Raw genomic sequence first — 27,530 nt, 5'->3', positions numbered from 1 at the left:
ACCTGGGGGTAAACCGGAAGCTCCTGAAGCCTCCGGAGGGCGAAAAACGGCCCTACGGACAAACCGGAAGTCACCGTTCTTGAACTTCTGGTTTGCCCATAGGGCCGATTTTTTGTGCTCCGGAGGCTTCAGGGAAGCTCCTGAAGCCTCCGGAGGGCTCCGGGGGGGGGGGCGGGGAGGCTCTTTTTGCCCTCCCCAGGATCCTATAAAGCCTCGGGAGCCTGGGGAGGGCGAAAAAAGCCTGCCAAAGCAGTGGGGGGGAGCGCTAATTGCGTGCACATGCGCACTGAGCTGCGTACATAGCATTATAGGTGTGGCATGCCCGCGCACGACTCCCCCTGCGCTCCCCCTGCTTTTGGCGTACGATCCCCAAAAGGCTCGCCATCACTGACTTAGTTCAACCAGGCTGCAGATGGCGCACAAGACCCAGCCACATTCCTTCCGTCACCCCCGGCTACGCTCAACCTCCTGCATTCAAAGCCTCGGACCCTTTGCCCACGTTGGCAACTGGAAATCAGGCACCTCAGGCCTTCGCTGATTCTTGACAAAACATCAATGGATCTACAGCCCAAGACTGTGCTCAACACCCAAGCACCGAAGCCTTCCTTCTCATGAAAATAAAAAATAGAACTCCCGAAACAAAATTGTTGAATTCTCTTGCTAAGAAAATTCAGGTTCCCAACTTGGAAAGCTTAAGACGTTGGGACTTCAATGCCCAGCTTAATTCCCCAGCTTAAACCAGAACCAGTGTTTAACTCACTTGCAACTGGATAGCAATAGCAAATGCACTTAAGACTTATATATCACTTCACAATTCTTTTACAGCCCTCTCTAAGCCATAACAGAGTCAGCCTCTTGCCCCCAACAATCTGGGCCCTCATTTAACCGACCTTGGAAGGACGAGTCACCTTGAGCCAGTCAGGATTGAACTGCTGGCACTGAGCAGAATTAGTTGCAATGCTGCATTCTAACCACTGTTTCACCACAGCCCTTCCTTCCTTCCTTCCTTCCTTCCTTCCTTCCTTCCTTCCTTCCTTCCTTCCTTCCTTCCCACTTAGCCCTTAGAGTTATACACCGCTTCGCAGCCCTTTCTAAGCATTTTTCAGAGTCAGCCTCTTGCCCCCCCCAACAATCTGGGTCCTCGTTTTACCCACCTGGGAAGGATGAGTCAACCTTGAGCCCCTCAGAATCGAACTGCCAAAGTGCTGGCAGCCAGCAGTCAACAGAAGTAGCCTGCAGTACTGCGTCCCAACCACTGCGCCACCCCAGCTCAATTGCATTCCGGCGGGGCTGGCTGGCTTACCTCTCTCGCACTGGGGTCCTGTGAATCCATACACGCAGGCACAGCGGTTGGGCCCGATGCACCGGCCCCCATTCTGACACCCTCCTTCGCAGATGGCTGGGTGAGAAAGAGAGAGAGGCAGAAATCAGAGGGTGAGCTTGGAGCAAAGTGGGGATTCCCAGGACGATGGGCTTTGGAGTGCCTCTTTTGAATGCATTTATGGGGGTGATTTCAGAGGAAGAAATCTCACTTGATGCGGTCATTGCAAGGATCAACCTAAGAGGGAGTCAAGCTATTCTCCATAGCATCAGAAGGCAGGTCAAGAAGCAATGGGTGGAAACTAAGCAAGGAGAGAAGCAACTGGGAATTAAGGAGAAACTTCCTGACAGTGGGGACAATTAACCAGTGGAACAGCTGGACACCAGACGTTGTGGGTGCCCCATCTTTAAAAAGAGACTGGGCAGCCTCCTGTCTGGAATGGTATAAGGTCTCCTGCTTGAGCAGGGGGTTGGACTAGAAGACCTCCAAGGCCCCTTCCAGCTCTGTGGTTTTGCTTAACGAAAAGAAAGAGTAGGGGTGACCCTCAGTGTTCCAATATCCAAGGGGCTGCCACAAAGAAGAGGGGGGGGGGTTAACCTATTCTCCGAAGTACCCGAAGGCCAGACAAGAAGCAATGGGTGGAAACTAATCAAGGAGAGAAGCAACCTAGAACTAAGGAGGAATTTCCTGACAGTGGAGACAATTAACCAGCGGAACAACTTACCACCAGAAGCTATGGATGCTCCAACACTGGAGGTTTTAAAGAAGAGACTGGACAACCGTTTGTCTGGAATGATTTTGGGGTCTGCTGCCTGAGCAGAGGGTTGGACTAGAAGACCTCCAAGGTCCCTTCCAACTCGGTGAGTCTGCATATTATGGGTTAAGTCGATCCAGAAATGACTTCGGGTTTAATCCCTGCTCAACTTCCAAACTTTCTGGGTGGAGAAGTGCCTCCCAACGGTGGGAAATTTAAGGCAGATGGACTTCAACTCCCAGGATTCCTTAAACCAGAACACACCTTTAACTCAGGTTTTTTCTCACACTTGGCAAATCTAACACCTTGGGACTTCATCTCCCAGGATTCACCTGTCTTAAAGGGGCCAAGGTGGAGAAAGGTTGATGGAGAGAGATTTTGGGAAACTATCCAGGCAGGTGGTTGTGAAAATAAAATGGGTGTTGATTTCCCCCAGACATTGGCACCTCTGGCCAGGGATGCCCGCGGGTGGATGCTGGCGGGCTGGGCCTGCGCTGGCACTCACGTTGGCCGCAGTGGTTTCCAGTGTATCCCTTCTGGCACAGACAGGACTCTTCGGCACAGCTGCCCCCATTCAGGCACTTCATGTTGCAGGACGGGACTGCGGGAGGAAGGAAGGAAGGAGGAGAGTCAGTAGGACGATAGGGAAGGAGGGAGGGAAGGAAAGAAGGGAGGGAAGGCGGACAGAAGATGGGAGGAGAGGAAGAGAGAAGGAATGGAAGAACGGAGGGAAGAACAAAAGGAAAGAGGGGGAAAAGGAAGGAATGAAGGAGATAGGAAGAAAGAACGGGAAGGAGGAAGAACATAAAGGAGGGTAGGAGGAAGAACAGAAAGAAAGATGGAGGGAGGAAAAAGGGAGGGAGGAAAAACAGAAGGAAAGAGGGAGGGAGGGAGGACAGAAGATGGAAGGAGAGAAAGAGAGAAGGAATGGAAAAACAGGGAGGGAGGGAAGAAGAACAGAAGGAAAGAGGGAGGGAAGGAAAGAGAGGGAGAAAGGGAGGAAGGGAGGAAGGAAGAGGGAGGGAGCAAAGAAGATGGAGGCAGAGAAAGAGAAGGAATGAAAGAATACGGAGGGAGGAAGAACAGAAGGAAAGAAGGAGGAAAGGAAGGAATGAAGGAGATAGGAGGAAAGAAAGGGAAGGAGGAAGAAGATAACGGATAGAAGGGAGAAAGAACAGAAAGAAAGATTAAAAGTGGGAGGAAAAAAGGGAGGGAGGGAGGAAGAACAGAAGGAAAGAGGGAGGAAGGAAGGAAGGAGAAGGAAGGGAGGGAGGGAAGAAGAAAGGAAGGAAGGAAAGAAGAAAGGGAGGGGGATGAAGGGAGGGAAGAAAGGAAGGAAGGAGATAGAAAAATGGAAAGGAGAGTAGGAGGAAGACAGGGAAGGAGGGTAGACAGGACTTTCCCACCCACCCCCCTCTGTGTTCCTGCAAGGGGATAAAAAACCCCCACTGGATTCCCCTCCCCCAATCACAGCTGGACAAGTGCTGGTCTGTGGCTCACATCTGCCCTTCACGTATTTTGTGTTTTCTTTCCAGCCGTGAAGGTTGCTAAGGTTCCCTCTCCCAAATATTGACAGAAGGGGGAGGGGGCTTTGCCCAGAGGAACATTTCTGCAGTTTAACCTCCCCCCACATCCGTTTTTATGGGTCCCAGAGCCCAGGGCCCCCCTCCCCCCCTGCCTGAGATGCTCAGATTGAGTGGGTGGGGCCGTTCTGTATGGAAAAAGGGAGGGGTCCCTCCACTGCGGCTATTAAAAAAATTGGGTGGGGGGAACCCTTTCACCCAATGTTCTCCAGAGCAGGGGTCTCCAACCTTGGCAACTTTAAGACTCAGGAACTTCAGCTCCCAGAATTCCCCAGCCAAACACTCAGGAACTTCAACTCAAAATTGGAATTCTGGGAGTTGAAGTCCACGAGTCTTAAAGTTGCCAAGGATGGAGACCCCTGCTCCAGAGTGTCGTCCCTCCATCTGCGGACGGACAGACGGATAGATGGGGCCGCTTTGTTTCCCTACTGCAAGACACCCCCCCCAGCCTCAAGCCAGGTTCCCCATCTACTCCAGGGCCCATGTGTCCCAGCCAGCCCCCGAGCCAAGCAACCTCCCTGAAATCCCAGCTCTGCTCACTTCTCAGTCCCGTTTCCTGCCCGGGAATCTCCATGTGGTCTCCCATCCCTTGCTGAGCACGGCCGAACCGCTTCGGCTCTACAGGGAGTCCTCGACTTACGACCGCAAGGGAGCCCCAAACTCCCTGTGGTTAAATGAGGCACATCTGGTGAATTCTGTCTCGTTTTATGACCGTTCTGTGCCACGGTGGTTAAGTGAATTCCGGACGGTCATTTAAGGAAGTTGCACGGTCGTTAAGTGAATCTGGCTTTTTCCGCAGACTTTAATTGTCAGACAGTTGCCCAGGGGGATCACGTGATACCCCCCCCACCCCCAAACGACATGGCAACCGTCATAAATACAAATCGTCCGAATTTGGATCACGTGACTGCGGGGATGACTGCAACTATCGTTAAGTAAGACAAACTTGTCAGAATCCCTTTTTTTTTCAGGGCCATTGCAACTTTGAACGGACGCTAAACGAACTGTGGTGAGTCGAGGGCTTCCTGAAACTGAGTTAGGCCAAAGCTGGCCTGGACCCTCAGTCTGCCCCCACCCTCAATCTGTGTTTTGGCCAAAGAGGGGGGGCTGCCAGCTGGGCATGTTCCTTGCCATCCTTTCCGGCAGCCCCTGGCCCTGCTGCATTGGGAAAGAGCTGCCATGGGTACGGGTCTCACTTAGTGGCCGGGGGTGGGGCTTCAGCAGTGGCCCAGCTTAGCAAACCCCCTACGTGGGGGGGGGAGGGGGTCTGTGAGACACATGTCTGGAGAGCCGTGTCAGAGGGATAGATTCAAAATTAAAGCAGGATAAAATGTGAATTAAAATATAAAAGTCAGACGTGGTAGAAAGGAGAGATAAAAGCCTGCTTGTAATTCGTGTACAAAAACAGGAAAATGTCATCAGCCTTAAACCATAGAAGTCCAGTAAATGTTTTGCATCTGTCTTTACACAAAGGGATAAAACAGTCCAACCTGTCAAAAGCAGCACCACAAAAATCAGATTAGGAACACAAATTGAAATAGGGAAGAAAATGGTAAGTGAGCACCTGTCTACCCTAGATGAGTTCAAATCACCAGGACCGGATCGATTACACCCCAGGGTTCTGAAGGAACTAGCAGACGAGATCTCAGAACCACTGAATTATATCTTTCAGAGATCCTGGAACACCGGGGAACTACCAGAGGACTGGAAAAGAGCTGATGTGGTTCCCATCTTCAAAAAAGGGAAAAAATTAGATCCAGGAAACTACAGACCTATCAGCCTAACCTCAATACCAGGAAAGATTCTGGAAAAAATAATCAAGCAACGAATTTGCGAACACCTAGAAGCAAACAAAGTAATAGCCAAAAGCCAACATGGATTTGTCAAAAACAGATCATGCCAGACTAATCTTATTGCATTCTTTGATAATGTGACAAAATTAGTGGACCAGAGGAATGCCGTTGATATAGTTTACTTGGACTTCAGTAAGGCTTTTGATAAGTTAGACCATAACCTACTACTAGATAAAGTAGAAGAATGTGGGTTAGACAGCATCACCACCAGATGGATTGGTAACTGGCTGACCAACCGCACTCAACGTGTAGTTCTCAATGGAACTGCATCTACATGGAGGGAAGTATGCAGTGGAGTACCCCAAGGCTCTGTTTTGGGCCCAGTACTCTTCAACATCTTCATCAATGATTTGGAGGAGGAATAAACTTCTCCTTGAATCCCAAGATGTCTAAGCCCTTTCATTTTCTGCAACAAAATCACGTGGAGTCTTAGTACCGCTTTGTAAAGCCTTAGTAAGGCCACCCCTGGAATAATTGCATCCAGTTTTGGTCACCACGTTACAAAAAAAGATGTTCAGACTTTGGGAAAAGTGCAGAGAAGAGCAACTAAGAGGATCAAAGGCCTGGAGGCTAAAACATACGAAGGACGGTTGCAGGATCTGGGTTTGGCCAGTCTAGAGAAAAGAAGGACATGATAGCAGGATTCCAGTGTTTGAGGGGCTGCCCCAAAGAAGAGGGGGAGTCAACTTATTTTTCCAAAGAACCTGAAGGAAGCACAAGAAGCAACAGATGGAAACTAATCAAAGAGAGAAGCAACCTGGAACTAAGGAGAAACTTCCTAATAGCGAGGACAATTAACCAGTGGAACTCTTTGCCACCAGAAGTTGTGGGTGCTTCATCACTGGAGGCTTTTAAGAAGATGAGACTGGACAGGGAAATGGGATAGGATAGGGTCGGCTGCTTGAGCAGAGGGGCTGGACTAGAAGACCTCCAAGGTCCCTTCCAGCTCTATTCTTTTCTAAAGGGTCAACTTATTTTCCAAAGCGCCAGAAGGCAGGACAAGAAACGAAGGATGGAAACTAATGAAGGAAGGAAGCAACCTGGAATTAAGGAGAAACTTCCTGACAGGGAGGACAATCAACCAGTGGAACTGCTTGCCACCAGAAATTCTTGGTGCTTCATCACTGGAGGCTTTTAAGAAGACGAGACTGGACAGTCACTTGTCTGAAATGGGATAAGGTCTCCTGCTTGAGCAGGGGGTTGGACTAGATGACCTCCGAGCCTCCCTTCCAGCTCTATTCTGATCGATGGATCGATGGGGTTGCACTCAATTGGGAGGGGGGGGGGTTTCTCCCATTTTGCCACCTCTCAGCCAAGGGTGTCCATGAGAGACTGGGGGTCCCATGCCTACCTCACAGGGCTGTCCCAGGGCCTGTTGGGACCGTCACAAATACACGCCGGGAATTTTGACCACGTGACTGCAGGGATACTGCAACGGTCGTATATGTGAGGAAAGGACTTCGCTGGCTCTTTTCACTGCCTGTATCACTTCAAGCGGCCATGTGGGGCTTTAAGAGAAGCTCTATTTTGTATCCAAGGGGCCCAGATCTGCTGGTACCCGTGTGTGTGTGTGTGTGTGTGTGTGCGCACGCGCGCAGTGTGTTTGTATATCTTTCCACAACCAGGAAGCTGCTCCTGAGGAATGTTATTAAACCCACCTGCCCATAATTGCTCCTTGGAAGGGGTGGGTGGGCTGTGTGTTAAACTGGCAGGCAGGAATGAAAACTCCATTTGAGGAGGGGGTCTTTCTTTTGGGGCAAGGGGTGGGGGCTGCCCCCCTTTTATTTCTGCCTCTCCTCCTGCAGCTTCCAAGATGTGGTGGACGGAGGGGCTGCCCTGGGTCTTCCTGCTTCCGTCCCCCATTCGCCACCTCCCTCCCTCCCACCCACCCACCCAGCCCAAGACTCGCTGGAATGCAGCCCACACTCCCGTCCCCTTCCCCTGCTCGAATTCCTGGCATTGCTGGGGGATTGCAAACATCTGGCAACTGCAGCCGAGCCCCATGGAAGAGACCAGCCCTTCCTGGGGTTGGGGAGGGGTCGGGAAATCGACCCCACTCCCCAGCACCTCTTGTAGCCAGGATTAGCCGGGAAAAAAAGAAAGAACCTCCCCCCAGACATCTTGAGGGATTGAATGCAAGGGAGGACTGGTTCCCCCTCCTTCCCGCTCCCGTTTGCCCCTGAGCACAATACTCCTAAGATACTTCATGAGCTGCAAGTTGGAGCAAGGCTTGAAATGTTCATGCAAATCCAGAGTCGTTTAGCAATTGCTTTAAAAAACCCCATAAAATCTGTGAAGACAGACAGATCCTGCAGGAAAACAGGCACCCAGCAGACCATATTAGGTTCCCCTCGCACATCTGTGCTCGTCGTTCCTGACTCTAGGGGGAGGTGTTCATCTCCGTCTCAAAGCCGAAGAGCTAGTGCTGTCTGAAGACATCTCCGTGGTCATGTAGCCGGCATGACTCAATGCCAAAGGCGCACGGAACGCTGTGACCTTCCCACCAAAGGTGGTTCCTGTTTTTCTACTTGCATTTTTTAAGTGCTTTTGAAACTACTAGGTTGGCAGAAGCTGGGACGAGTAACGGGCGCTCACTCCGTTATGCGGCGCTCGGGATTCGAACTGCTGAACGGCCAATCTTTCTGATCAAGAAGCTCAGCATCCTAGCCACTGAGCCACCAAGTCCTCTAAGGACTTATAAAGCGGTAGTAAGGTTTATCCCAGGTGTCCTCAGGGTCACCCGAGTGGTGCAAATAGTTCCTGTAGTCTGAATTTTTCCTCTGGAAATCCATTCCATCTCCCACACCATTCAAAGGGTGTCCATCCCGAATTGTATAGATAAAAAACCATGCTTTGGAAGACTGGTGAAGAAGAAGAAGAAGAAGAAGAAGAAGAAGAAGAAGAAGAAGAAGAAGAAGAAGAGGAGGAGGAGGAGGAGGAGGAGGAGGAGGAGGAGGAGGAGGAGGAGGAGGAGGAGGAGGAGGAGGAGGAGGAGGAGGAGGAGGAGGAGGAGGAGGAGGAGAAGAAGAAAAAGAAGGAGGAGGATGAAGAGAAGGAAGAGGAGGAGGAGGAGAATGAGGAGGAGGAGGAGGAGGAGGAGGAGGAGGAGGAGGAGGATGAAGAGAAGGAAGAGGAGGAGGAGGAGGAGGAGAATGAGGAGGAGGAGAAGTAGTAGGAGTAGGAGCAGTCTGGATAGTGGACGTAGCAGTGCCTGGAGACAGCAGAAGAGAAGTGAAAGAACTGGAGAAGATCACAAAATGCAAAGACCTGCAAATTGAAACAGAACGACTGTGGCCAGCAAGGGTAGAACCAATAGTCATAGGCGCCTTGGGTGCAGCCCCCAAACAACTGGAGCCCCACTTGAACCCCATCCTTGGCATTGACAAATTTGCCATCAGTCAATTGCAGAAGGTGGCTTTACTTGGGACTGTTTCCATCCTGCGACCGTCTCAGTAAACAGTCAAACCTCCAGCTCTGCTTATCCCACGTCCCTGAATGACTGGTAGATACAGTCGACAAAAATGCCAAACCCGGGCTGAACATCTGGCTGATTGTGGGAATAATAATAATAATAATAATTTGATCAGCGGGTGCAGCAAAATTTCACAAACTGACTACCTACAACACTATGACTGCGTTGCTAAGATTATTCACTGGAAATTGTGCCAAAAGTTTGGATTTGAGTACAGCAAAAACCACTGGGACCATCAGGTTGAGAAGGTTTTAGAGAATGAGAAAGTCAGGATCTTGTGGGACTTCAGAATCCAGACAGACAGGCACTTGGCCTACAACACACCTGACATAACAATAAAAAGTATGGTTCATTGACATTGCAATACCTGGTGATGCACGAATTGAAGATAAACAGCAAGAAAAAATCACAAAGTATTGGGACTTGCAAATTGAGGTTGAGCGACTGTGGAAAAAGAAATCGAGTGTTGTCCCAATTGTAAATGGAGCCCTTGGAGCAATACCTAAAGGGCTACCTCAATATTTGGAAACTCTAAATTTACCTGACTTGAACATTCTGACTCTACAAAAAAACCTCCCTACTTGGAACAACTTACACCCTCCGACGTTACCTTAACAGTTCCTAGGTCCTTGGTTAGGACTCGAGCTGTTAGGCTACCAACCAGCTCCAAAGGCAGTGAATCCCACCAGATTAACCACATAAGAACAACAACAACAACAACAACAATAACAATATCACTGTTCTTGGAGATGCCAGAGTCGAAGAAAAAGAACTGGGAAAAACCATGAAATATGGCGACCTGGCCATCGAAACTACACGGCTATGGAGGAAGCATGTAAGAGTGAGACCCATTGTCATCGGGGCACTTGGTACCACGTCCAAGAATTTTACAAGATACATCCACAAATTGCAGCTTCCTGCCATAACACCAGCGGAACTGCAAAAAACTGCGCTACTCGGAACATCTTATATTTTAAAAAGGTACCTGGTTGATCCCTAGGACGCTGGCAGCAAACCGGATCAACCGTTAGCACCAGTCAGTGGTATTTGTGATGCATTTTTGAATGTTCAATTGGCTGAGTTTCATGTTTAATAAATAAAGTATATAATAATGGTAGTGCCAATAGTCATAGACACCTTGATGCAATATTCGAACTGCCACATTGCAGGCAGCCGGCAGAAGTAGCCTGCAGTACTGCACTCTGACCACTGCGCCACTGGGGCTGATTACATGAAAGCTGACGGCAGGCGTTCCAAAGACGAGATTTCCACGTCCGCTCAGTCGCGCGTAAATGCACACACACGCAAGTGCGCTTCTGCCTCACCTCCTAGAGAGCCACAGTTGGGGGAGAGCTGTCCACTGGAGCAGGTGCACATATTCGGCCGCGAACAAAAGCCGTCCCCGCAGGAGTTTCGGCAAATGGCTGTGGAGAGAGGAGCAGGAGCTGAGTGCCGGAGGGTGGGAAAGGGGTCTTCCCCTGAGCTCAAGGGGTGGGGAGGGGTCCTGCACCGGATTTCACCCCACACACCTGTCCCCCCCCTCCCCCGAGGAAAGGCTGGGCTTGGGTGGGAGAGGAAGCCCAGCTGGCCCCCAGGGGGGTCTGGGATGGTTGAAAATGGAGGAGGAAAAGGTTTTCGGCTTAAGGTGTGGCTGTTTGAAGAAGGCTTCACCCCCCCCCCCTTCCTGGAATGGCCATTGGATCACCTGCATGGTCACTCCAGGGAGAGCAGGAAAGCAGCCCTGCAAAGAGCCGGATTCAAATGCTGACATCCTTTCCTTTCCCTCTCCACCTTCCTTCCTTCCCTTCCCTCCTTCCTGCTTTCCTTTCTTCCTTCTCTCCTTTTTCTTCTCCTTCCCTTTTCTTCTTTCCTTTCCTTTCCCTCTCCACCTTCCTTCCCTTCCTTCCCCCTTTCTTTCCCTTCCCTTCTTCCTTTCCTTTCCTTTCCTTTCCTTTCCTCCCTCCCTCCTTCTTCCCTTTCCTTCTCCTTCCCTTTCCTTCTTTGCTTTCTTTTGCCTCTCTACCTTCCTTCCTTTCCTTCCTTCCTTCCTCCTTTCCTTTTCTTTCCCTTCCCCTTTTCTTCTTTCCTTTCCTTTCCCTCTCCACCTTCCTTCCTTCCCTTCCCTTCCTCCCTCCTTCCCTTTCTTTCCCTCCTTCCTCCTTTCCTTTCCTTTCCTCGCTTCACTATTTCATTTCGTTTCCTCTTCCTCCCCCCTCCCTCCACGAAAGATGGCCTCCGTGCCAGAGACGGGAGTTCAGCCTCTCCTGGTGATTGGCCCAAAGTCACCCAGCTGCCATTCATTGCTAAGGTGGGACTTGAACTCCCGGTCTCCCACTTTCTAACCTGTTGCCTTCACCACTAGATCCAAGCAGCAAAATGATTGACAAGGGATCTCTGGACCATCTCCTATGTTTTAAGAGATTAAAACATGGCCCTTTATCCACCTCCTTCTGATCTGGTGGATATTTCTACAGGGTTTTCAAAAAAAAAAAAAACTTTGGAAAATAACTCTGCATTTCTGAGTGCAGGCAGGAGGTGGACTTCCGGAGAAGAGACCCCCAGCCCCCTCCCCATTTATACTCACGGACGATGCACTGGTTCCCCGCAGGGAGAGTTTTCCAGCCCGGACAGCAGTACGAGTGATATCTGGATCCACAGACGTTGGGCCTGAAATGCAACCGGCAGATTAAGGAAAAGGTTTTGCACCAAGGATTCAGAAGACACCAAAAGCCTGCCATTAATCTGAACTGCATTCAGTTCTGGTCGCCACGATGTAAAAAAGATGTGGAGATTCTAGAAAGAGTGCAGAGAAGAGCAACAAAGAGGATTAGGGGACTGGAGGCTAAAACACATGAAGAACGGTTGCAGGAACTGGGTATGTCTAGTTTAAAGAAAAGAAGGACCAGGGGAGACATGATAGCAGTCTTCCAATATCTCAGGGGTTGCCACAAAGAAGAGGGAGTCAAACTATTCTCCAAGGCACCTGAGGGCAGAACAAGAAGCAATGGGTGGAAACTAATCAAGGAGAGAAGCAACTTAGAACTGAGGAGAAACTTCCTGACAGTTAGAACAATTAATCAGTGGAACAGAAGTTGCCTCCAGAAGTTGTGAATGCCCCAACACTGGAAGTCTTTAAGAAGATGCTGGATAGCCATTTGTCTGAAACGGTATAGGGTTTCCTGCCTAGGCAGGGGGTTGGACTAGAAGACCTCCAAGGTCCCTTCCAACTCTGCTATTGTATTCTGTTCTATTCCGTTCCATTCCTATATTCTATTCTATTCTATTTTATTCCTATATTCTGTTCTGTTCTGTTCTGTTTTTGTGTTATGCTATGCCATGCCATGACATTCTATTCCAATATTCTATTTTATTCTACTCCTATATTCTTTTTTATTCTATTCCTATATTCTGTTCTGTTTTATGCCATGCCGACCCAGGCCAGGCCCTTCTATATATTCTATACTATTCCATTCCATTCCAAATGATTCATTTTTGGCAGGTTTGAGTCTGTTTGATAACCCTGAGGCTGAAGCAGCTGGCTTTCTGGCCCTCCATGGACAGCCAGGCTGAAGGAGAGGCATCCTGCTCTCCTGCCCAACACGAGTCTTAAATTGGCACCCAACATCTGCCGTGCCCAGCATCTGCCCGGATTTCCCCCCAGCACCCTGGAGGCCTCTGCCACAATCTCCAAGGCTATCATAAAACCAGAGGGGATATTCAGCCAGTTTGGGTCAGTTTGCCTGAACCGATAGTGGCCTGCCCCCCCCCACTTGCCTCACCTCCATGACTGTCACTGCGTTAATTGGTTTGTCAACTTGAGCTTATATTCTGAGTTATACGGCAGACTTGTTTCTTATCTGACAATGATTAATGCGCATGTCTCATAATACGTCACACATTTCTTTTACTTTCCTTCTGATCTTCCGTTCGCCTGCCGAAGGAGGTGGGCAACATAGCTCTTGCCAAAATGTAAGATTTAGATAGTAAGATTTGTATTTTTTATTTTATTTTATATTAAAGTTGTTTATTAGAATATGTTCTCGGGTTTTATTTTCTGCTTATCTGGAAATATGCTGCTTTGAAAGCCGACGATTCACACCTCATTAATTCAGGGGGGGGGGAAACTCTCCCTCCTTCACAATGACATCCCATGCAGCCTCATTTCCAATGCTGCGTGCATGCCAAGTGCATGAGCAAAGGGCAAGCGTGGAAGGCACACGCACACACTCACATTTGTGAACTGCTGATAAACTTATGTGAATCTCACCGCTGCATAAAACCCATCAGCCGAGGTCAGGGAGACACAATGTCCCGCGTGAGAACGGGATCCTTTGGCTGAGCCTCCTTGGTGGTGGCCCCCTTCCCTCAGCAGACCTGGTCCCTAAAGATCAAAGAACTGTAAAAGTGTCATTTTCTAGGACAGTTTTGAGATCTCGTATCCTCCAGAAAGAGTCGTATCAGATTGGGTGGGTGAGTTGTCTTTTGTTTATATTAAATTTTACTTCCTTTCCTCCGTATGAGATGGTTGATAACCATTAAGAAATCACTCCGATGGGAGGGAGGCTCAAGGTGGAATAAGAAATAAAGCTAGTCCTCGAATTACGACCACAACTGAGCCCAAGCTTTACGTTGCTAAGTGAAACATTTGTTAAGCCCCCATTGCACGACTTTCCTTGCCACCATCGTTAAGCAAATCGCTGCATTTGTTCAATTAGTAACACAGCCGTTAAGCGAATCTCGTGGACTTTGCTTGTCGGAAGGTCGCAAGAGGCGATCGCACGACCCCGGAACGCTGCAGCCCAGTTGCCAAGGGACTGAATTTTGATCACGTAACAACAGGGATGCTGCAAAGGGTCGTAAGTGTGAAAAATGGTCATAAGTCTCTTTTTTTTATTGTAGCTTTGAACGGTCACAAAATGCTTTTTGGAAAAAGCCAACTAGACTGTCTTGGGGTTTTTTCTTTGAAAACGTTTCGCTTCTCCTCCGAGAAGCTTCTTCAGTTCTTGAACAAGAAACTCAATTCAAAGAAAGGAAAGAGAGGAGGGAAAAAAAACCCAACTCCAAGGAAGTCCAGTTGCTTTTTGGGGAAAAAGCACCTTTGGGATAGTAGACGTCTGCAGGCAAAAATTTGCAAAACTCATATGGTTTACAGATTAACAGATTAACAGAGTTGGAAGGGACCTAGCAGGTCATCTAGTCCAACCCCCTACCCAAGCAGGAGACCTTACACCATTTCTGAGAGAGGGCAGTCCAGCCTCTTCTTGAAAGCCTCCAGGGATGAAGCTCTCACAACTTCTGAAGGCAACTTCTGTTCCATGGGTTGATTGCTCTTACTGTCAGAAAATTCCTCCTTATTTCCAGGTTGAATCTCTCCTTGGTCAGTTTCCATCCATTATTCCTTGTCTGGCCTTCAGGTGCCTTGGAAAATGGCTTGATCCCCTAACTCCTCTCTGGGGTAGCCCCTCAGGTATTGGAAGATGCTCTCCTGTCTCCCCTGGTCCTTCTCTTCACTAGACTAGCCAGGCCCAGTTCCTGCAACCGTTCATCGTACGTTTCAGCCTCCAGTCCCCTTGATCATCCTGGTTGCTCTTCTCTGCACTTTCTCCAGAGTCTCAATCTCTTTTTTATAGTGTGGTGAGCAAAACTGGATGCAGTTATTCCAGGTGTGGCCTTACTAAGGCTTTACAGAGTGGTTTTAGTACCTCCCTTGATCTTCATTGTATCCGTCTGTTGATACAACTATCCTGCTTCCCCTGGTCCTTCTCTTCCCAAGACCAGCCATGCCCAGTTCCTGCAACCGTTCATTGTATGTTTGAGTCTCCAGTCCCCTCATCCTCTTGGTTGCTCTTCTTCAAAGAAGACAGAGAAAGGAAATCTGGAGAGAGGAGGCAAGATGGAGCCCGGAAGGACGCTCTTCCTGCATCTCAAACTCTGGAGAGCCAAGAGCTCTGCTGGAAGAACCGGGAACAAAGCCGGCCAGATGTTGGAAGCCTGGAGGCATCAGCCAAGAAGAAGAAAAAGGGAGAACAGCTGCTTCACTTCCCAACTGGCTGACCTCAAGCGAGTCCAGACGGGTGGTGGCAATGTGGTTTGATGGTTGCCAAGTCCTTTTGGAATCTGCTGTTGCCAATCCAGCCTCTCCCCCCCCCCAACCTCCCCCCCCCCTCAAGGCCTTCCCAGATCTGGCTGACTGAAAGTGAATATTTCAAAGAAGGAAATATTTTTTTCCCACCTTCCTGGGGAAGCCCCCTCAAGAGAGGTTGGCTTGGCCGAAAAGTTTGGGATCGTCCTTTGGGCCAGAAGAAATGAGTGGGTAGACGATTTTTTGGCGCTACTCCGGTTTGCAAAATCCAGGCAGCAGTCCACCACTTTAGAAACATCACCAGTTGAAGACTGGAGTTGCTTTTTTGCCCACTCCTGTTTTCAAGGAATGCCCCTCGTTCCCCCCAGCCCCAATTTTTTAAAAAAACGACTCTGTTTGAGTCGTGTTTGAGATTCACTCTGGGAAATGTGAAGAAACTTGGAAACCGAGATCCCTAAAGCTAAAGGTAAAGGTTCCCCTCGCAGATATGTGCTAGTTGTTCCCGACTCTAGGGGGCAGTGCTCATCTGCGTTTCAAAGCCCAAGAGCCAGTCTGAAGATGTCTCCGTGGTCATGTGGCCGGCATGACTCAACGCCCGAAGGCGCACGGAACCCTGTTCCCTTCCCACCAAAGGTGGTTCCTGTTTTTCTACTTGCATTTTTTAGGTGCTTTCGAACGGCTAGGTTGGCAGAAGCTGGGACAAGTCACGGGAGCTCACTCCATTATGCGGCGCCAGGGATTTGAACCACCGAACTGCCAACCTTTCTGATTGACAAGCTCAGCATCTTTAGCCACTGAGCCACCTAATGCTGCCGAACCTTAAAATCCTGCAATTTATGCAGGGGAAAAAAAAACAGGTCAGCAAATGCAGGGCCCAACCCTACTCAAACCAGAGCCAGAGGCGATGCCTCTGAGCAAGTACAAAGTGCCGGGTAACAAACTTTAGCTCTTGAACCACCACCAGCACCCTTTTCACTGTGGCAAAAATTAAACCTCCTGCCGAAGAGTGGAAGTTGCACCGCGTTTGCCTTTGTTCCAGTTCTTTCTCTCTCTCTCTCTCTCCCCCCTTTTTAAAAAAAAATTCTAGGGGATTTTTTTTTTTTTTGGCTGGTATTTCGCTTGTTAAGTCGAAGAACAATTTTTGCAAAAAGTGAACCGTCTTTGCCAAGCCTACTACGAGAACGACCTCAGCAGTGGATGGGTATTTCACACTTTGCAAAACGGGCTTTTTTAAAAAGGGAGAAATCATTTTATTTTAATTTTTTTTCATCCAACATTAACCCCCCCGAGGGAACTGGCACACGGGTGGAAATCAGTAAAAGGGACCCAGGCTGAGAACAAGAAAAGCTGTTCCCCTGGGGGGAAGATTAACAGATCCTTATAGCTGTGACTTAATAATTCATTAAACAACAATATAATTAAAATGCAATAAAGCAATGGGTGGAATAATTCATATCACATTAATAATTAATTCTATTTGGATATATATTTTCTGACGGCGAGAACAATCAACCGACAGAACAGACGTTGTGGGGGCTTCATCCCTGGAGGCTTTCAAGAAGAGACTGGACTGCCATCTGTGGGAAATGAGGTAGGGTCTCCTGCTTGGGTGGGTGGGGGTTGGATTAGATGACCTACAAGGTCCCTTCTGACTCTGTTAATCTGTTAAATGGGGTAGGGTCTCCTGCTTGAGCAGAGGGTTGGACTAGATGGCCTACATCAGTGATGGCCAAACTTTTTGTTGTTGTGTGTCAAAAATGTGCGCACGCATGCAAGAATACACGCACATGTGCCCACACACATAATGCAAGGCGCGCTTGACACCCCCACATGTCCCCCCCCTCCCCCACATGTATGCGCGACAGCCTGTTTTGGGCCCAGCAGACCTCCCTGAAGCCTCCTGGCACCAAAAACAGGGTGCAGGGAGGGCGCACCACACCCACCCCACGCTCCCCCCGTGCATGCATGCTCAATCCCCTGCGCATGTACACATGCCTCCTGTTAGATACTAGCTTCAGTTATAGTGGTTTCCAACAAGGTCCTCTGTTCCGGCAGGAACAGAGGACCTTGTCTCATTGGTCGAAGGGTCTGACAGCTCCTTATAAAAGGGCCGCTGTCAGGTTCAACCTTCGCTGGATTGTACGTAGTTGTTTTGTTACAATAAAGAGCTGTTGTTGCCTTTAGCCTGTGTGTGCCTATCCAATCTAACCCAATCTAACACTGGCGACGAAGGTGGGATTGGAAGGCAACTAGGCGAACCAAAAAGAGCATAGAAATCCAGCAAGTACATCCAGCCTGGAGCTCAGTGCGGCTTCGAGCAGCCATTTTTGAGCGGCAAACTCAAAACGCCCTCAGAACACAAAATGGCCATGCATATTTTACCTGGGATAGTTTTTAGGGGTTTTTAAATTTATTTTAAATTTCTAAAATTTTTAATCTAACTTTAACTAATTGTACAGTAATTATTGCTACCTCCTCCAGCCACATCTATATCTATTTTATATTTATACTATGTATATTCACTGTTTTAATATGACTGTACACCGCCCCGAGTCCCTTTTGGGAGAGGGGCGGTCTAGAAATCAAATAATATATATATATAATATATGCCACACCGACTCCTTATGACGCAGTCACTGAGCACTGGGACTTGTATATGTTGAGGTTTGACTGCTTCCTCAAAGCCAACGACTGCATGGGCCTTTCTGAAGGCCACAAGAAGAACATGTTTCCCAGTTACTGTAGACGGGAAGTGTTCGAAACTGCCAAAGACCTGTCAGAGCCGACGCCGCTACAATTGGTCGCTTGGTCCGTGCTCCAGCAGGTGCTGAGGACTCACTAGGCTCCAAGCCGTCTAAGCACGTCCACCGGCACGAATTTAATATTCACAACCAGAAGGAAGGCGAATCAATCAACGAGTACGTTGCGGTGCTAAGAAAGGCCGCAGCGTACTGCGAGTTCCGATACTTTGATGAGCTTATTCTTGACCGCATGATATGCGGTGTGTGGAACATTAATTTACAGAGGAGGTTACTTGCCAAATCTAACTTCACTCTACAAATTGCCTGGGACGAAGCCAGGGCATCAGAATCAGTCGTCAAGTCAACAGAAACCCTGCAGCACCAAAGCACTGCACAAGACGCGCGAAAGCACGCACACGTACATCATGAGACTGCAGAGGCCGAGAGCTCAGAAGGTGAAGAAGATGACAGCTGCTGAAAAATCGAACCATGATTCCCGGCGCTCAGAGGGCGACACCAGAGTCACCTACCACACCTCAATCGGCCAAGTCTGCACTAGACAGCCAAAAAAGCTGAAGGTCACAGTCCTCTTCGAGGCCTCTCCATGCGAGATGGAGATCGACACGGAGTCATCACTGACCATCATGCCATGGTCCACGCTCAAGCAGGCTCTCCCTAGCATGAAGAAGCAGCATCTACGCGCCCCTGACATCTGCCTTTGTGTTTACCAGGGGGACCGAGTCCCCATCGTAGGCGAGGGCACCTTCCAGGTGCAATTCAAGAAATACAGCGGCCAGCTTCCAGTGACAGTGGTCAGCGGTGACCTGCAGAGCCTCCTGGGGCTTGACTGTTTCGAAGCCCTGAGCCTAGAAGTGACCGGTATCAACGCCTTGAAAGATGAGAGGGCTGAAGCAATTTTTAAGGAGTTCGAGGACGTCTTCGGCACAAGTCTGGGTAAGTATGTGGGGATGCCAATCTCTTTTAATTTGGACCCCAACATAGCCATAAGGCTAAAGCCCAGGAGAGTACCTTTCACTGTCCACCCCAAAATCGATCTGGAAATTGACAAGCTCATAGGCCAGGGAATCCTAGAGCCAGTAGATCACGCACGCTGGGAGACCCCTATAGTGACACCTGTCAAATCTGATGAGTCTGTCCGCATCTGCACTGACTACAAATGCACAATCAATAAAGCATTACAACAAAGCGCTTACCCTGTACCCTGCAAAGTATTCGCTAAATTGGACATGGCACAGGCATACCAACAATTGCCTGTAGATGGTGCTACGGCGGAGGCCCAAACCATTGTGATGCATAGGGTGCGTTCAAATGTCACTGCCTGCAATTTGGAGTTAGTATCGCCCCTGGACTGTTCCAAAGAGTCATGGAACAGCCAAGGGTTGAATTCTTAGGGTACCTAATCAACGGCTCTGGGATTCACCCAACCATGAAAAAAATTCAAGCAATTCAGGACGCCCCTACACCTCACAATCAAACTGAGCTGCAGGCGTTCCTCGTGCTCCTTAATTTCTACAGCATCTGTTTAAAACAGAAAGCCACCGTTGCTGAGCCCTTACATCGTCTCCTGGCAAAGAACGCAAAGTGGTCCTGGGGCAGAGCCGAGGCTGCCGCATTTGCCGCGGTAAAAGGACTTCTGTCAGTGGACACGTTCCTGGTACAGTACAGCCAGATCCTGCCACTGCTGCTGACCTGCAATGCTTCTCCGTTTGGCGCCGGAGCCGAACTCAGCCTCCCATAGCCTTTTACTCTAGGACCTTGTCCGCTGCCGAGCGGAACTACAGCCAGCTGGACTGTGAGGCTTTGGCTGCAGTGGTTGGGGTAAAAAGGTTCCATGAGTACGTATACGGCCATGATTTCGAACTAATTACGGACCACAAACCGCTACTAGGCTTTGCTGGCTGGGGACCGACCTACTCCTGTGTCATTATCACCACGGATGACAAGATGGACCATTTTCTTAGCTCCCTAATCCTACCGGGTCATCCACCGACCAGGCTCCACTTTAGGGCACCCCGACGCTTTGAGCCATTGCCTGCTGCCAGAACTTCTTGCTGACCCTACCCCCGAGTCCTTCTCATTGACTGCTTGGAGACTGGTCCCGTCTCATCTAGTGACGTTTCCCGCCACTCTGCAAGAGATTCCACCATCAAACAAATTTTGAACTGGGTGTGGAGGGGGTGGCCCAAGGGACCTGTTGGGTCTGAATTCAAAATGTACCATTGTAAGTGTGACGAATTGTCTGTTGTTAATGGCTGTTTGCTGTGGGGGGACGGGTCGTTGTTCCACCCAAACTGTGCATTGCAGTATTAGAGGCTTGTCAGGATGAAGTCTTTGGCCAAGAGTTACGTGTGGTGGCCTAACATGGACAGGAAGATCGAAGAATGGGTGGCTACCTGCACACCATGCCAGGAGTCCAGACCAGCTCCCCCAGAGGCGCCCGCTAGGGAGTAGGGGCAACCTAAAGCACCATGGTCTAGGGTGCACATTGATTTTGCTGGCCTAGTTCATGGCCAGACATTCCTCGTAGTTGTGGACGCTTACTCGAAATGGCTAGAGGTAGTCCTGATGACCTCCACTACGGCAGAAGCAGTCATCAAGGTACTACGGAGACTTTTCTCCACACATGGCCTGCCCGACATCTTGGTCTCTGACAACGGGCCCCAATTCACGGCGATGCAATTTGAGACCTTCTTAGCAGCTCAGGGAATCAGATATGCCCTGATCGCGCCATTCCATCCAATGGCCGGCGGAGAGAATGGTGAGATCTGCAAAAGAGGCCCTATCCAGGATGGGCCCGGGAGATTGGCAAACACGGGTTGACCACTACTTGTTAATTCAACACATCACGCCAAGTGCCACTACAGGGAGAAGCCCCTCCGAGCTTCTCATGGGTCAAGGGCTAAGGTCCCACTTAGACCGGCTACACCCATACTATTCTGCCGCATCGCCCCCTGACTCCACAAGCAAAATTCGGAACTTTAGCGTAGGGGATTCAGTTTACACCCACAACTACGCCGGGGGAACTCTGTGGATTCCTGCCACAGTGATAGGCATCACCGGGCCTCGCTCTTATCTTGTAGAGCTCGAGGACAGTCGGAATTGGAGAAGGCACATCGATTAACTCCGTCGCCGCCTCTCCAACTCCACTCTTAGGCAGCCAAAGGTAACTCCTGCATGAGTTAGCCAAAGCCCTACCCAAAAGGAGCATGAAGTCACTCCTTCCACAGCCAACTCAAACCCGAAGTCACCAGGATACTTAGCTTCTTGTGTTGCAGGCCCGCAGCGAGCGCTGAGCAAACCTGCTCTAGAAGCTCCAGCCGCGGCCTGTGAAAGATTCCAGGAGTTTCCACCAAGCGAAGCTGCGGAGCAAACAGGTCCGTCTGACCTGTCCGAGGAACACCCTCCGACTGAACTGCACAGGTCAGGCAGAGCTACCAAAAAACCCACCTACCGTGACTACGTGACCAGTAGGATTGTTCCATCTAAGAGGGGAGGGGTGTTAGATACTAGCTTCAGCTATAGTGGTTTCCACCAAGGTCCTCTGTTTCCGGCGGGAACAGAGGTTTAATCTCATTGGTCAAAGGGTCTGACAGCTCCCTATAAAAGGGCTGCTGTCAGACTGAACCTTCGCTGGATTGTACATAGTTGCCACTGAGTTAATAAAGAGCTGTTGTTACCGTTAGCCTGTGTGTGCCTTTCCTTTACCCGATCTAACATCTCCAGCATGTGCCATGCCCCCCCCCCCCCAGCTTGCATGGCAGAGACCCAAAAATGAACTGGCCAACGAGAGGGCTCCGCATGCCACCTGTGGCACAGATGCCATAGGTTCACCATCACGAGCCTACAAGATCCCTTCCAACTTTGTTATTTTTATTCTATTCCTATGTCCTGTCCTGTCCTGTCCTATTATATTCTATTGTTTCTTATTCTATTCTATTCTATCCTTATTTCTATTCTGTTCTATTGTTTCTTATTCTATTCTTATTTCTATTCTGTTCTGTTCTGTTCCATTCTTCATTCCAATATTCTATTCTTTCTCATTCTATTATATCCTTATTCCTTATCTATTCTATTCTAATTATTCTGTTCTAATTATTCTATTCTTTTATATTCTATCTCTACTCCACTCCATTCCATATACTGTATGTCATTGTAATAGGTGGTTATATCTTTTGCAAGTTTGAGGAGGAACTTAAATGTAAAATTTGAAAGGAAGTTCAGCAGATCACAGGGAGGCCTCCCATAAAACATTGGCTAATCCTTTCTGGGCTTGGACAATTTTCAGGGATAAGTTTATTTAGTCTAGAACTGAGGATGTCCCCAGGCTATAAACTAGATTTGGAAGATGTAGATAAAACCATTCCTGAAGAAATCCATGGCAAAAAAAACATTTTCACCGCCTTTGAGAAAACTATATGTCTACATCTCTAAAATTATTTTGAGCAGTGTTTTCCAAACTGGTTATTTTCAGACAAGGGGACTTCAACTCCCAGAATTCCCCAGCCAGGTATGGACCACAAAAATGATTGTGGTGTGGTGTGCCTGAAGGCTAAAACTTATGACGAATGGCTACAGGAACTGGGGATGTCTACTTTAATGAAAAGAGAGACGAGGGGTGACATGATAGAAGTCCTCCAATATTTGAGGGGCTCCTACAAATAGGAGGGGGGTCAAGCTATTCTCCAAGGCAAGACAAGATTACAAAAGAGTTGGAAGGGACCTTGCAGGTCATCTAGTCCAACCCCCTCCCCCCACCCAAGCAGGAGAGCCTACACCATTTCTGACAGATAGCAGTCCAGTCTCTTCTTGAAAGCTTCCAGGGATGAAGCTCCCACAACCTCTGAAGAAGCAACAGATGGAAACTAATCAAAGAGAGAAGCAACCCAGAACTAAGGAGAAATTTCCTAATGGTGAGAGCAATTTATCAGTGGAACAGCTTGCCACCGGAAGTTGTGGGTGCTCCATCCCTTGAGGCTTTCAAAAAGTCAATGGTCAACCAATTGTCTGAAATGGTGTAGGCTTTCCTGCTCAAGCAGGGGGTTGGACTAGAAGACCTCCAAGGTCCCTTCCAACTCTATTTTTCTATGTCCTATGAATTCTGGGAGTTGGCCCACCCGTCTAAAAGTGGGCAGTGCTCTACTGTCAGCCTTGACTCAAGGGAAGAACTGAGACTCCCGAGGAAATGGGGTGCAGGTAGGGCCCTCAGATGCCACCTGGCGTTTTTTAAAGACTTTATTGGGGTTTAGGAAACAGGTGGAGCCTCCCGATGACACAGTGACATGACCTCCCTCAACCAATTCACAGCAGAGCATTCAGGTTTTCTTGTTTTATGTGATTTCTTGCCAAGCTAACGTCTTGATTTGAACTCAAGCCAACTCCAATTCAATCTAAATGAAATCAACTCAGTTCAAAATAATCGAACACAATCCAACTCAACCTTCTGTCATGGCTGCCATTCTGCTAGGCACACATCTCAAGCTGACAGCTTGACATTAGCAGTGGGGGGGGGGGGGAAGGTTTGGAATGTGGGGAGGAATTGGAGGGTGGGGTATGAGACACACCAGCCAACCCAAGGTCAACCGTCAAAATGCAGAGCTGGAGAGCCGGAAAACTGAGGGTCCATTACCCAAACAATATAGGAGCATGTCATTGGACATTAACTGATAACGGGGGAACGGTTAAGGAAAGGAAATTTAATTGTATAATTTGTGCATGAAAACACCAGATCCAGCTTTGCTGCTTCTGCAACCATTTTGGCTTTAGTAAAGTCTACTCTTGCTAAAACAATGGGCTAGAAGTCCTTCTTTCCTGGATGACCAAGTGGGATGGTTGACACCATCCAAACCAAACCAAATCAACTCAACCCAAGCCAACTCAACCCAATGCAATCTAATCCAAGTCAACCCAACCCAACCTAACCCAACCCAAATCAATCCAACCCAATCCAATCCAAATCAACCTAAATCAACCCAACCCAACCCAGGTCAACTCAACCCAGCCCAACCCAACAAAACCTAATGGTGCAATTGGTGCAGAAGGAGACAAGCGAATGCCTCATCGCCCCACTGCCTGCCATCTTGACTTCTTTGATCATCCCTTGAAGACACTGTTCACTCTTTGCCAGTGGAGTTTAGTTTCTGTAAGGGCACCCAGCTAGAGTTGGGCCAATGTGAAGACCATTTGGGGAGGGGGACAATGCCTGTGGGCCGGGTGGGCTTTTTTTTCCAGGGAGGGGCTCTCTCTGCCTCCTGGGCTTGAGGAAAGTCATCCAAGCCGAACATGGTGGGTGCCTCCCTGGCATTTCCCCTCCAGCTCCCCTCGGTCACTGTAGCAAAAACTGGAGAAGAAAAACTTTCCACTGAGATCAGAGGGTGGTGAGAAAACCAGGGGTGAGGGGGAGCAAAGGAGCGTGCAGGCTCACCCCACCCACCCACCCACCCTGCCTGCAAAAGACCCCACACCCAACTCCTCCTCCCCTAGCAGTGCGGTCAACTTAAATGTCCTTATTAATACCTTGGCCAAAAGATTGATTAAAATGCAGTACTGCAGGCGACTTCTGCTGACTGCCGGCTGCCTGCAGTTTAGCATATCGAATCTCACCAGGCTCAAGGTTGACTCAGCCTTCTGTCCTTCCTTCCGAGGTGGGTAAAAGGAGGACCCTGATTGTTGGGGGGCAAGAGGCTGACTCTGTAAACTGCTTAGAGGAGGCTGTGAAGCACTGTGAAGCGGCATATAAGAGCTAAGTGGGAAGGAAGGAAGGAAGGAAGGAAGGAAGGAAGGAAGGAAGGAAGGAAGGAAGGAAGGAAGGGCTGTGATGGCACAGTGGTTAGAATGCAACATTGCGACTAATTCTGCTCACTGCCAGAAGTTCGATCCTGACTGGTTCAGGCTTCCAAGATCGGTAAAATGAGGACCCAGATTTTGGGGGGCAAGAGGCTGACTCTGTAAACCACTTAGAGGGGGCTTTAAAGCACTGTGAAGTGGTATATACGTAAATCTAAGGGCTATTGCTATTTCTCCCTTCTTCCCCTACCTTTCTCCTTCCTTCGCATCTTTTCTTTCTATGTTTCCCCCCTTCTTTTTCTCCATCTTTTCTTTCTCTACTGCTCCCTCCATCTCTTATTTTCCTCCCTCTTCTTTCCTTCCTTCCTTCCTCCCTCCCTCCTTTTTCTTTCTCCTTTTCTTTCTTTTTTTCTCCTCCTTCCTTCCATTCTCTTGTAAGAGCTGTGGGGGCACAGTAGCCAGAATGCAGTATTGCAGGCTAACTCACTTCCCACTGCCAGCAGTTCGATCCTGACCGGCTCAAGGTTGAATCAGCCTTCCGTCCTTCCAAGGTGGGTAAAATGAGGACTCTGATTGTTGGGGGGGGGGGGGGGGGAAGAGGCTGACTCTGTAAACCGCTTAGAGAGGGCTGCAAAAGCGCTACCCTATGAAGCGGTATATAAGTCTAAGCGCTATGGCTATTGTTATTCCTTCTTCTTTGCGGGAACCTGCCCTGGGCATCACAGCAGCTGGGAGACCTTCTCCTTGGGTGGTCCCCCCACCCCCGTCCTTCCCCAGCCTTGGGTTCAAGCCGTCCCGCCCTCCATGTGGCACATTTTCCCACCCCCGCTGGTGATGAGCTTCCCCCTCCCCTCGCTTCCCGTTGGATGGCGGGCACCCAAAGGCACCCCTGATGCCCTCAGAACCCATCGCTTGACCTAACTCAATTGGCTGACTATGATGAGGGAGGGGCTAGGAAAGCTTTCAGCCCTCCTGGGGGGCTCTTGAAACTCTACGGCTGGGTTGTTCTGGCCCGTCCAGCAGCCGAATCAGAGGAGGGGGAGGGGAGGCGTGGGAGTCAGGCCAACCTGAGAGCTCGGGGGGGGGGAGAGAAGGAATGGAGCTGGCAGAGAGAGGGAGAGAGAGGGAGAGAGAGAGAGACGCTAGCGAGGCTCCTGTAAGGCCTGCCACACTTTCTATTCTTCTACTCTGCATTTTCTGTTGTGGGGAAATGGGAGGGGGGATTGTACGGAGTTAGATGACATGGAGCCATAACAACATTCCTTTCTAGGAAGCCAAGGTCATCATCCTTTGTCTCTGCACCTGACCGGAGCTGGATGGGTGGACTCTGTCTTTGTGGCAGTGGGTGATTGGACCGTGGGATGGACTCTGATTTAATTTTGGATTAAACCTATTTGGAACCCTTAACTCAAGGGACCAAAGGCAGGGGGAGGTGATGAATAGATGGGGCAGAGAACTGTTCATCTCCCGGCCGGATAGACTGGTTTTTCTGCGGTGAGAGAGAAACCTTTGCCGGAGCCGTCGGCACTCCTAATCAAGGAATCTTTTGAGTTCACTTCCGAGGGTCGGTCGTGTTTGGGGAGCTGGGTCAGAACATGGACGTTCTGCACACAGAATAAGGATTTTGTGGGTCTTCCCTTAAAAACAATAGCAAGGTTCTAGTCCTCATGGTTTGAAATAAAGGGAAGGCCCTCCTTGGCCACTAGGAAGCAGAATTTCCACTGCTAAGCGAGGTGATTGTGAGTGAGTCACACCCGATTTTGGGACCTTATTTGATTCTTAAGAGAATCCCTGCAGTTGTTAAGTGAATCATGGGGTCATTAAATGAACCCTGCTTCCCCGCTTTTGACTCTGCTTGTCGGAAGCCAGATGGGAAAGCCCCAGTGGTGATCACGCAACTCTGGGAAGCTGTTATAGATAAATGCTGGGTGACTGACCATGCGACCACAGGGATGCTGCGATAGTCGCAAGTGTGAAACATGGTCGTAAGTCGCTTTTTTCAGGGTTGTTGATCCTGAGCTACCAATATTCTACGAAGCTGATTTCTTCTTTCTTTTTTTCCCTAATTCTCCCTTTCCCGGGGAGATGGGAGGGCTGGGGAATCGGGGAAGGGACCCTGAGGGTCATCTAGTCCAGCCCCCAACCGAATCTTCCTTTGCGGAAACCTCCAGCCACGGACCTCCCACCGCCCCCTCTGGATCCATAAGAAAGCAGAACCCACGGACTTACCCACGCAAGTTCTCGTGGTGGCCCCTGCGTCGCACTCGGCTGGGCGTGGCCTTCCTTTCCGCGTCGGAGAATCGGCTGGGCTGCCCCTCCTCATTGTGTTCGCCGGCCGCGACGTCTTGGCGTAGAGCAAGTGACGTCCAGCAGCCCAGGGCGAATTGGAGGATCCATACCGCTGCCCTCATGATTTGGGCGTCCCACGGGCAGGGCTACGGATGGCACGGGGCGTGGGGTGGGGTGGGAAGGAATCCAAGACCCCTGCAAGAAGTTTGATGCCAACATGTATTTTACTCTCGGCGCTGCTTTTAATCTTCCCTTAAAACGTCAACCTAATCCCCCCAACGGCTTTGCGAAACGGGAGTCTCTATGAGATAATTGACGGTCAAGATGAATAAATGAATCAAGTAAAAGTAGAAAATGGGAGGTTGGGGGGGGGGAAATCCGTCACTTGAACTTCCTCAAAACCCCCAAATAAGTTACCCGGACCTAATCTGCATATCAAAGGAAAAGGTCTGCAAACACGGAGTTAAATGAATTAGGTTTCCCAGAGGAGCTGCAGGTTCACAAGAATAAACACACACACACACACACACACACCTCTCCCTAGAATCAGCAAGCAGACACTTCCAGCTCCCCCTCTAAAGGACGACTTTGTTTTTGCTTTAAGGAATAAATATGTTTTTTTTAAATGTAT

At 49.4% G+C, this 27,530-nt stretch overlaps 1 protein-coding gene across 1 annotated transcript in view; it reads right to left on the bottom strand.

Moving 5' to 3' along the window:
* FBN3 (fibrillin 3) overlaps window positions 1-27,021 on the bottom strand; it is a gene marked incomplete at both ends in the record, with an annotated part of 154,835 nt that extends 127,814 nt beyond the window's left edge. The window contains 5 exons of the mRNA XM_081938392.1: window positions 1,304-1,399; window positions 2,581-2,676; window positions 10,309-10,407; window positions 11,568-11,650; window positions 26,840-27,021. Of these exons, the coding sequence (XP_081794518.1) occupies window positions 1,304-1,399; window positions 2,581-2,676; window positions 10,309-10,407; window positions 11,568-11,650; window positions 26,840-27,021 (556 nt within the window). The remainder of the gene's footprint in view (window positions 1-1,303; window positions 1,400-2,580; window positions 2,677-10,308; window positions 10,408-11,567; window positions 11,651-26,839) is intronic.
* Between the last annotated feature and the right edge of the window lie 509 nt (window positions 27,022-27,530).

Source organism: Natrix helvetica (genome assembly GCF_964273705.1).
Source record: "Natrix helvetica genome assembly, chromosome: 1".
NCBI classification, from domain to species: Eukaryota; Metazoa; Chordata; class Lepidosauria; order Squamata; family Natricidae; genus Natrix; species Natrix helvetica.
This window is presented reverse-complemented; position numbering and strand designations above follow the sequence as displayed.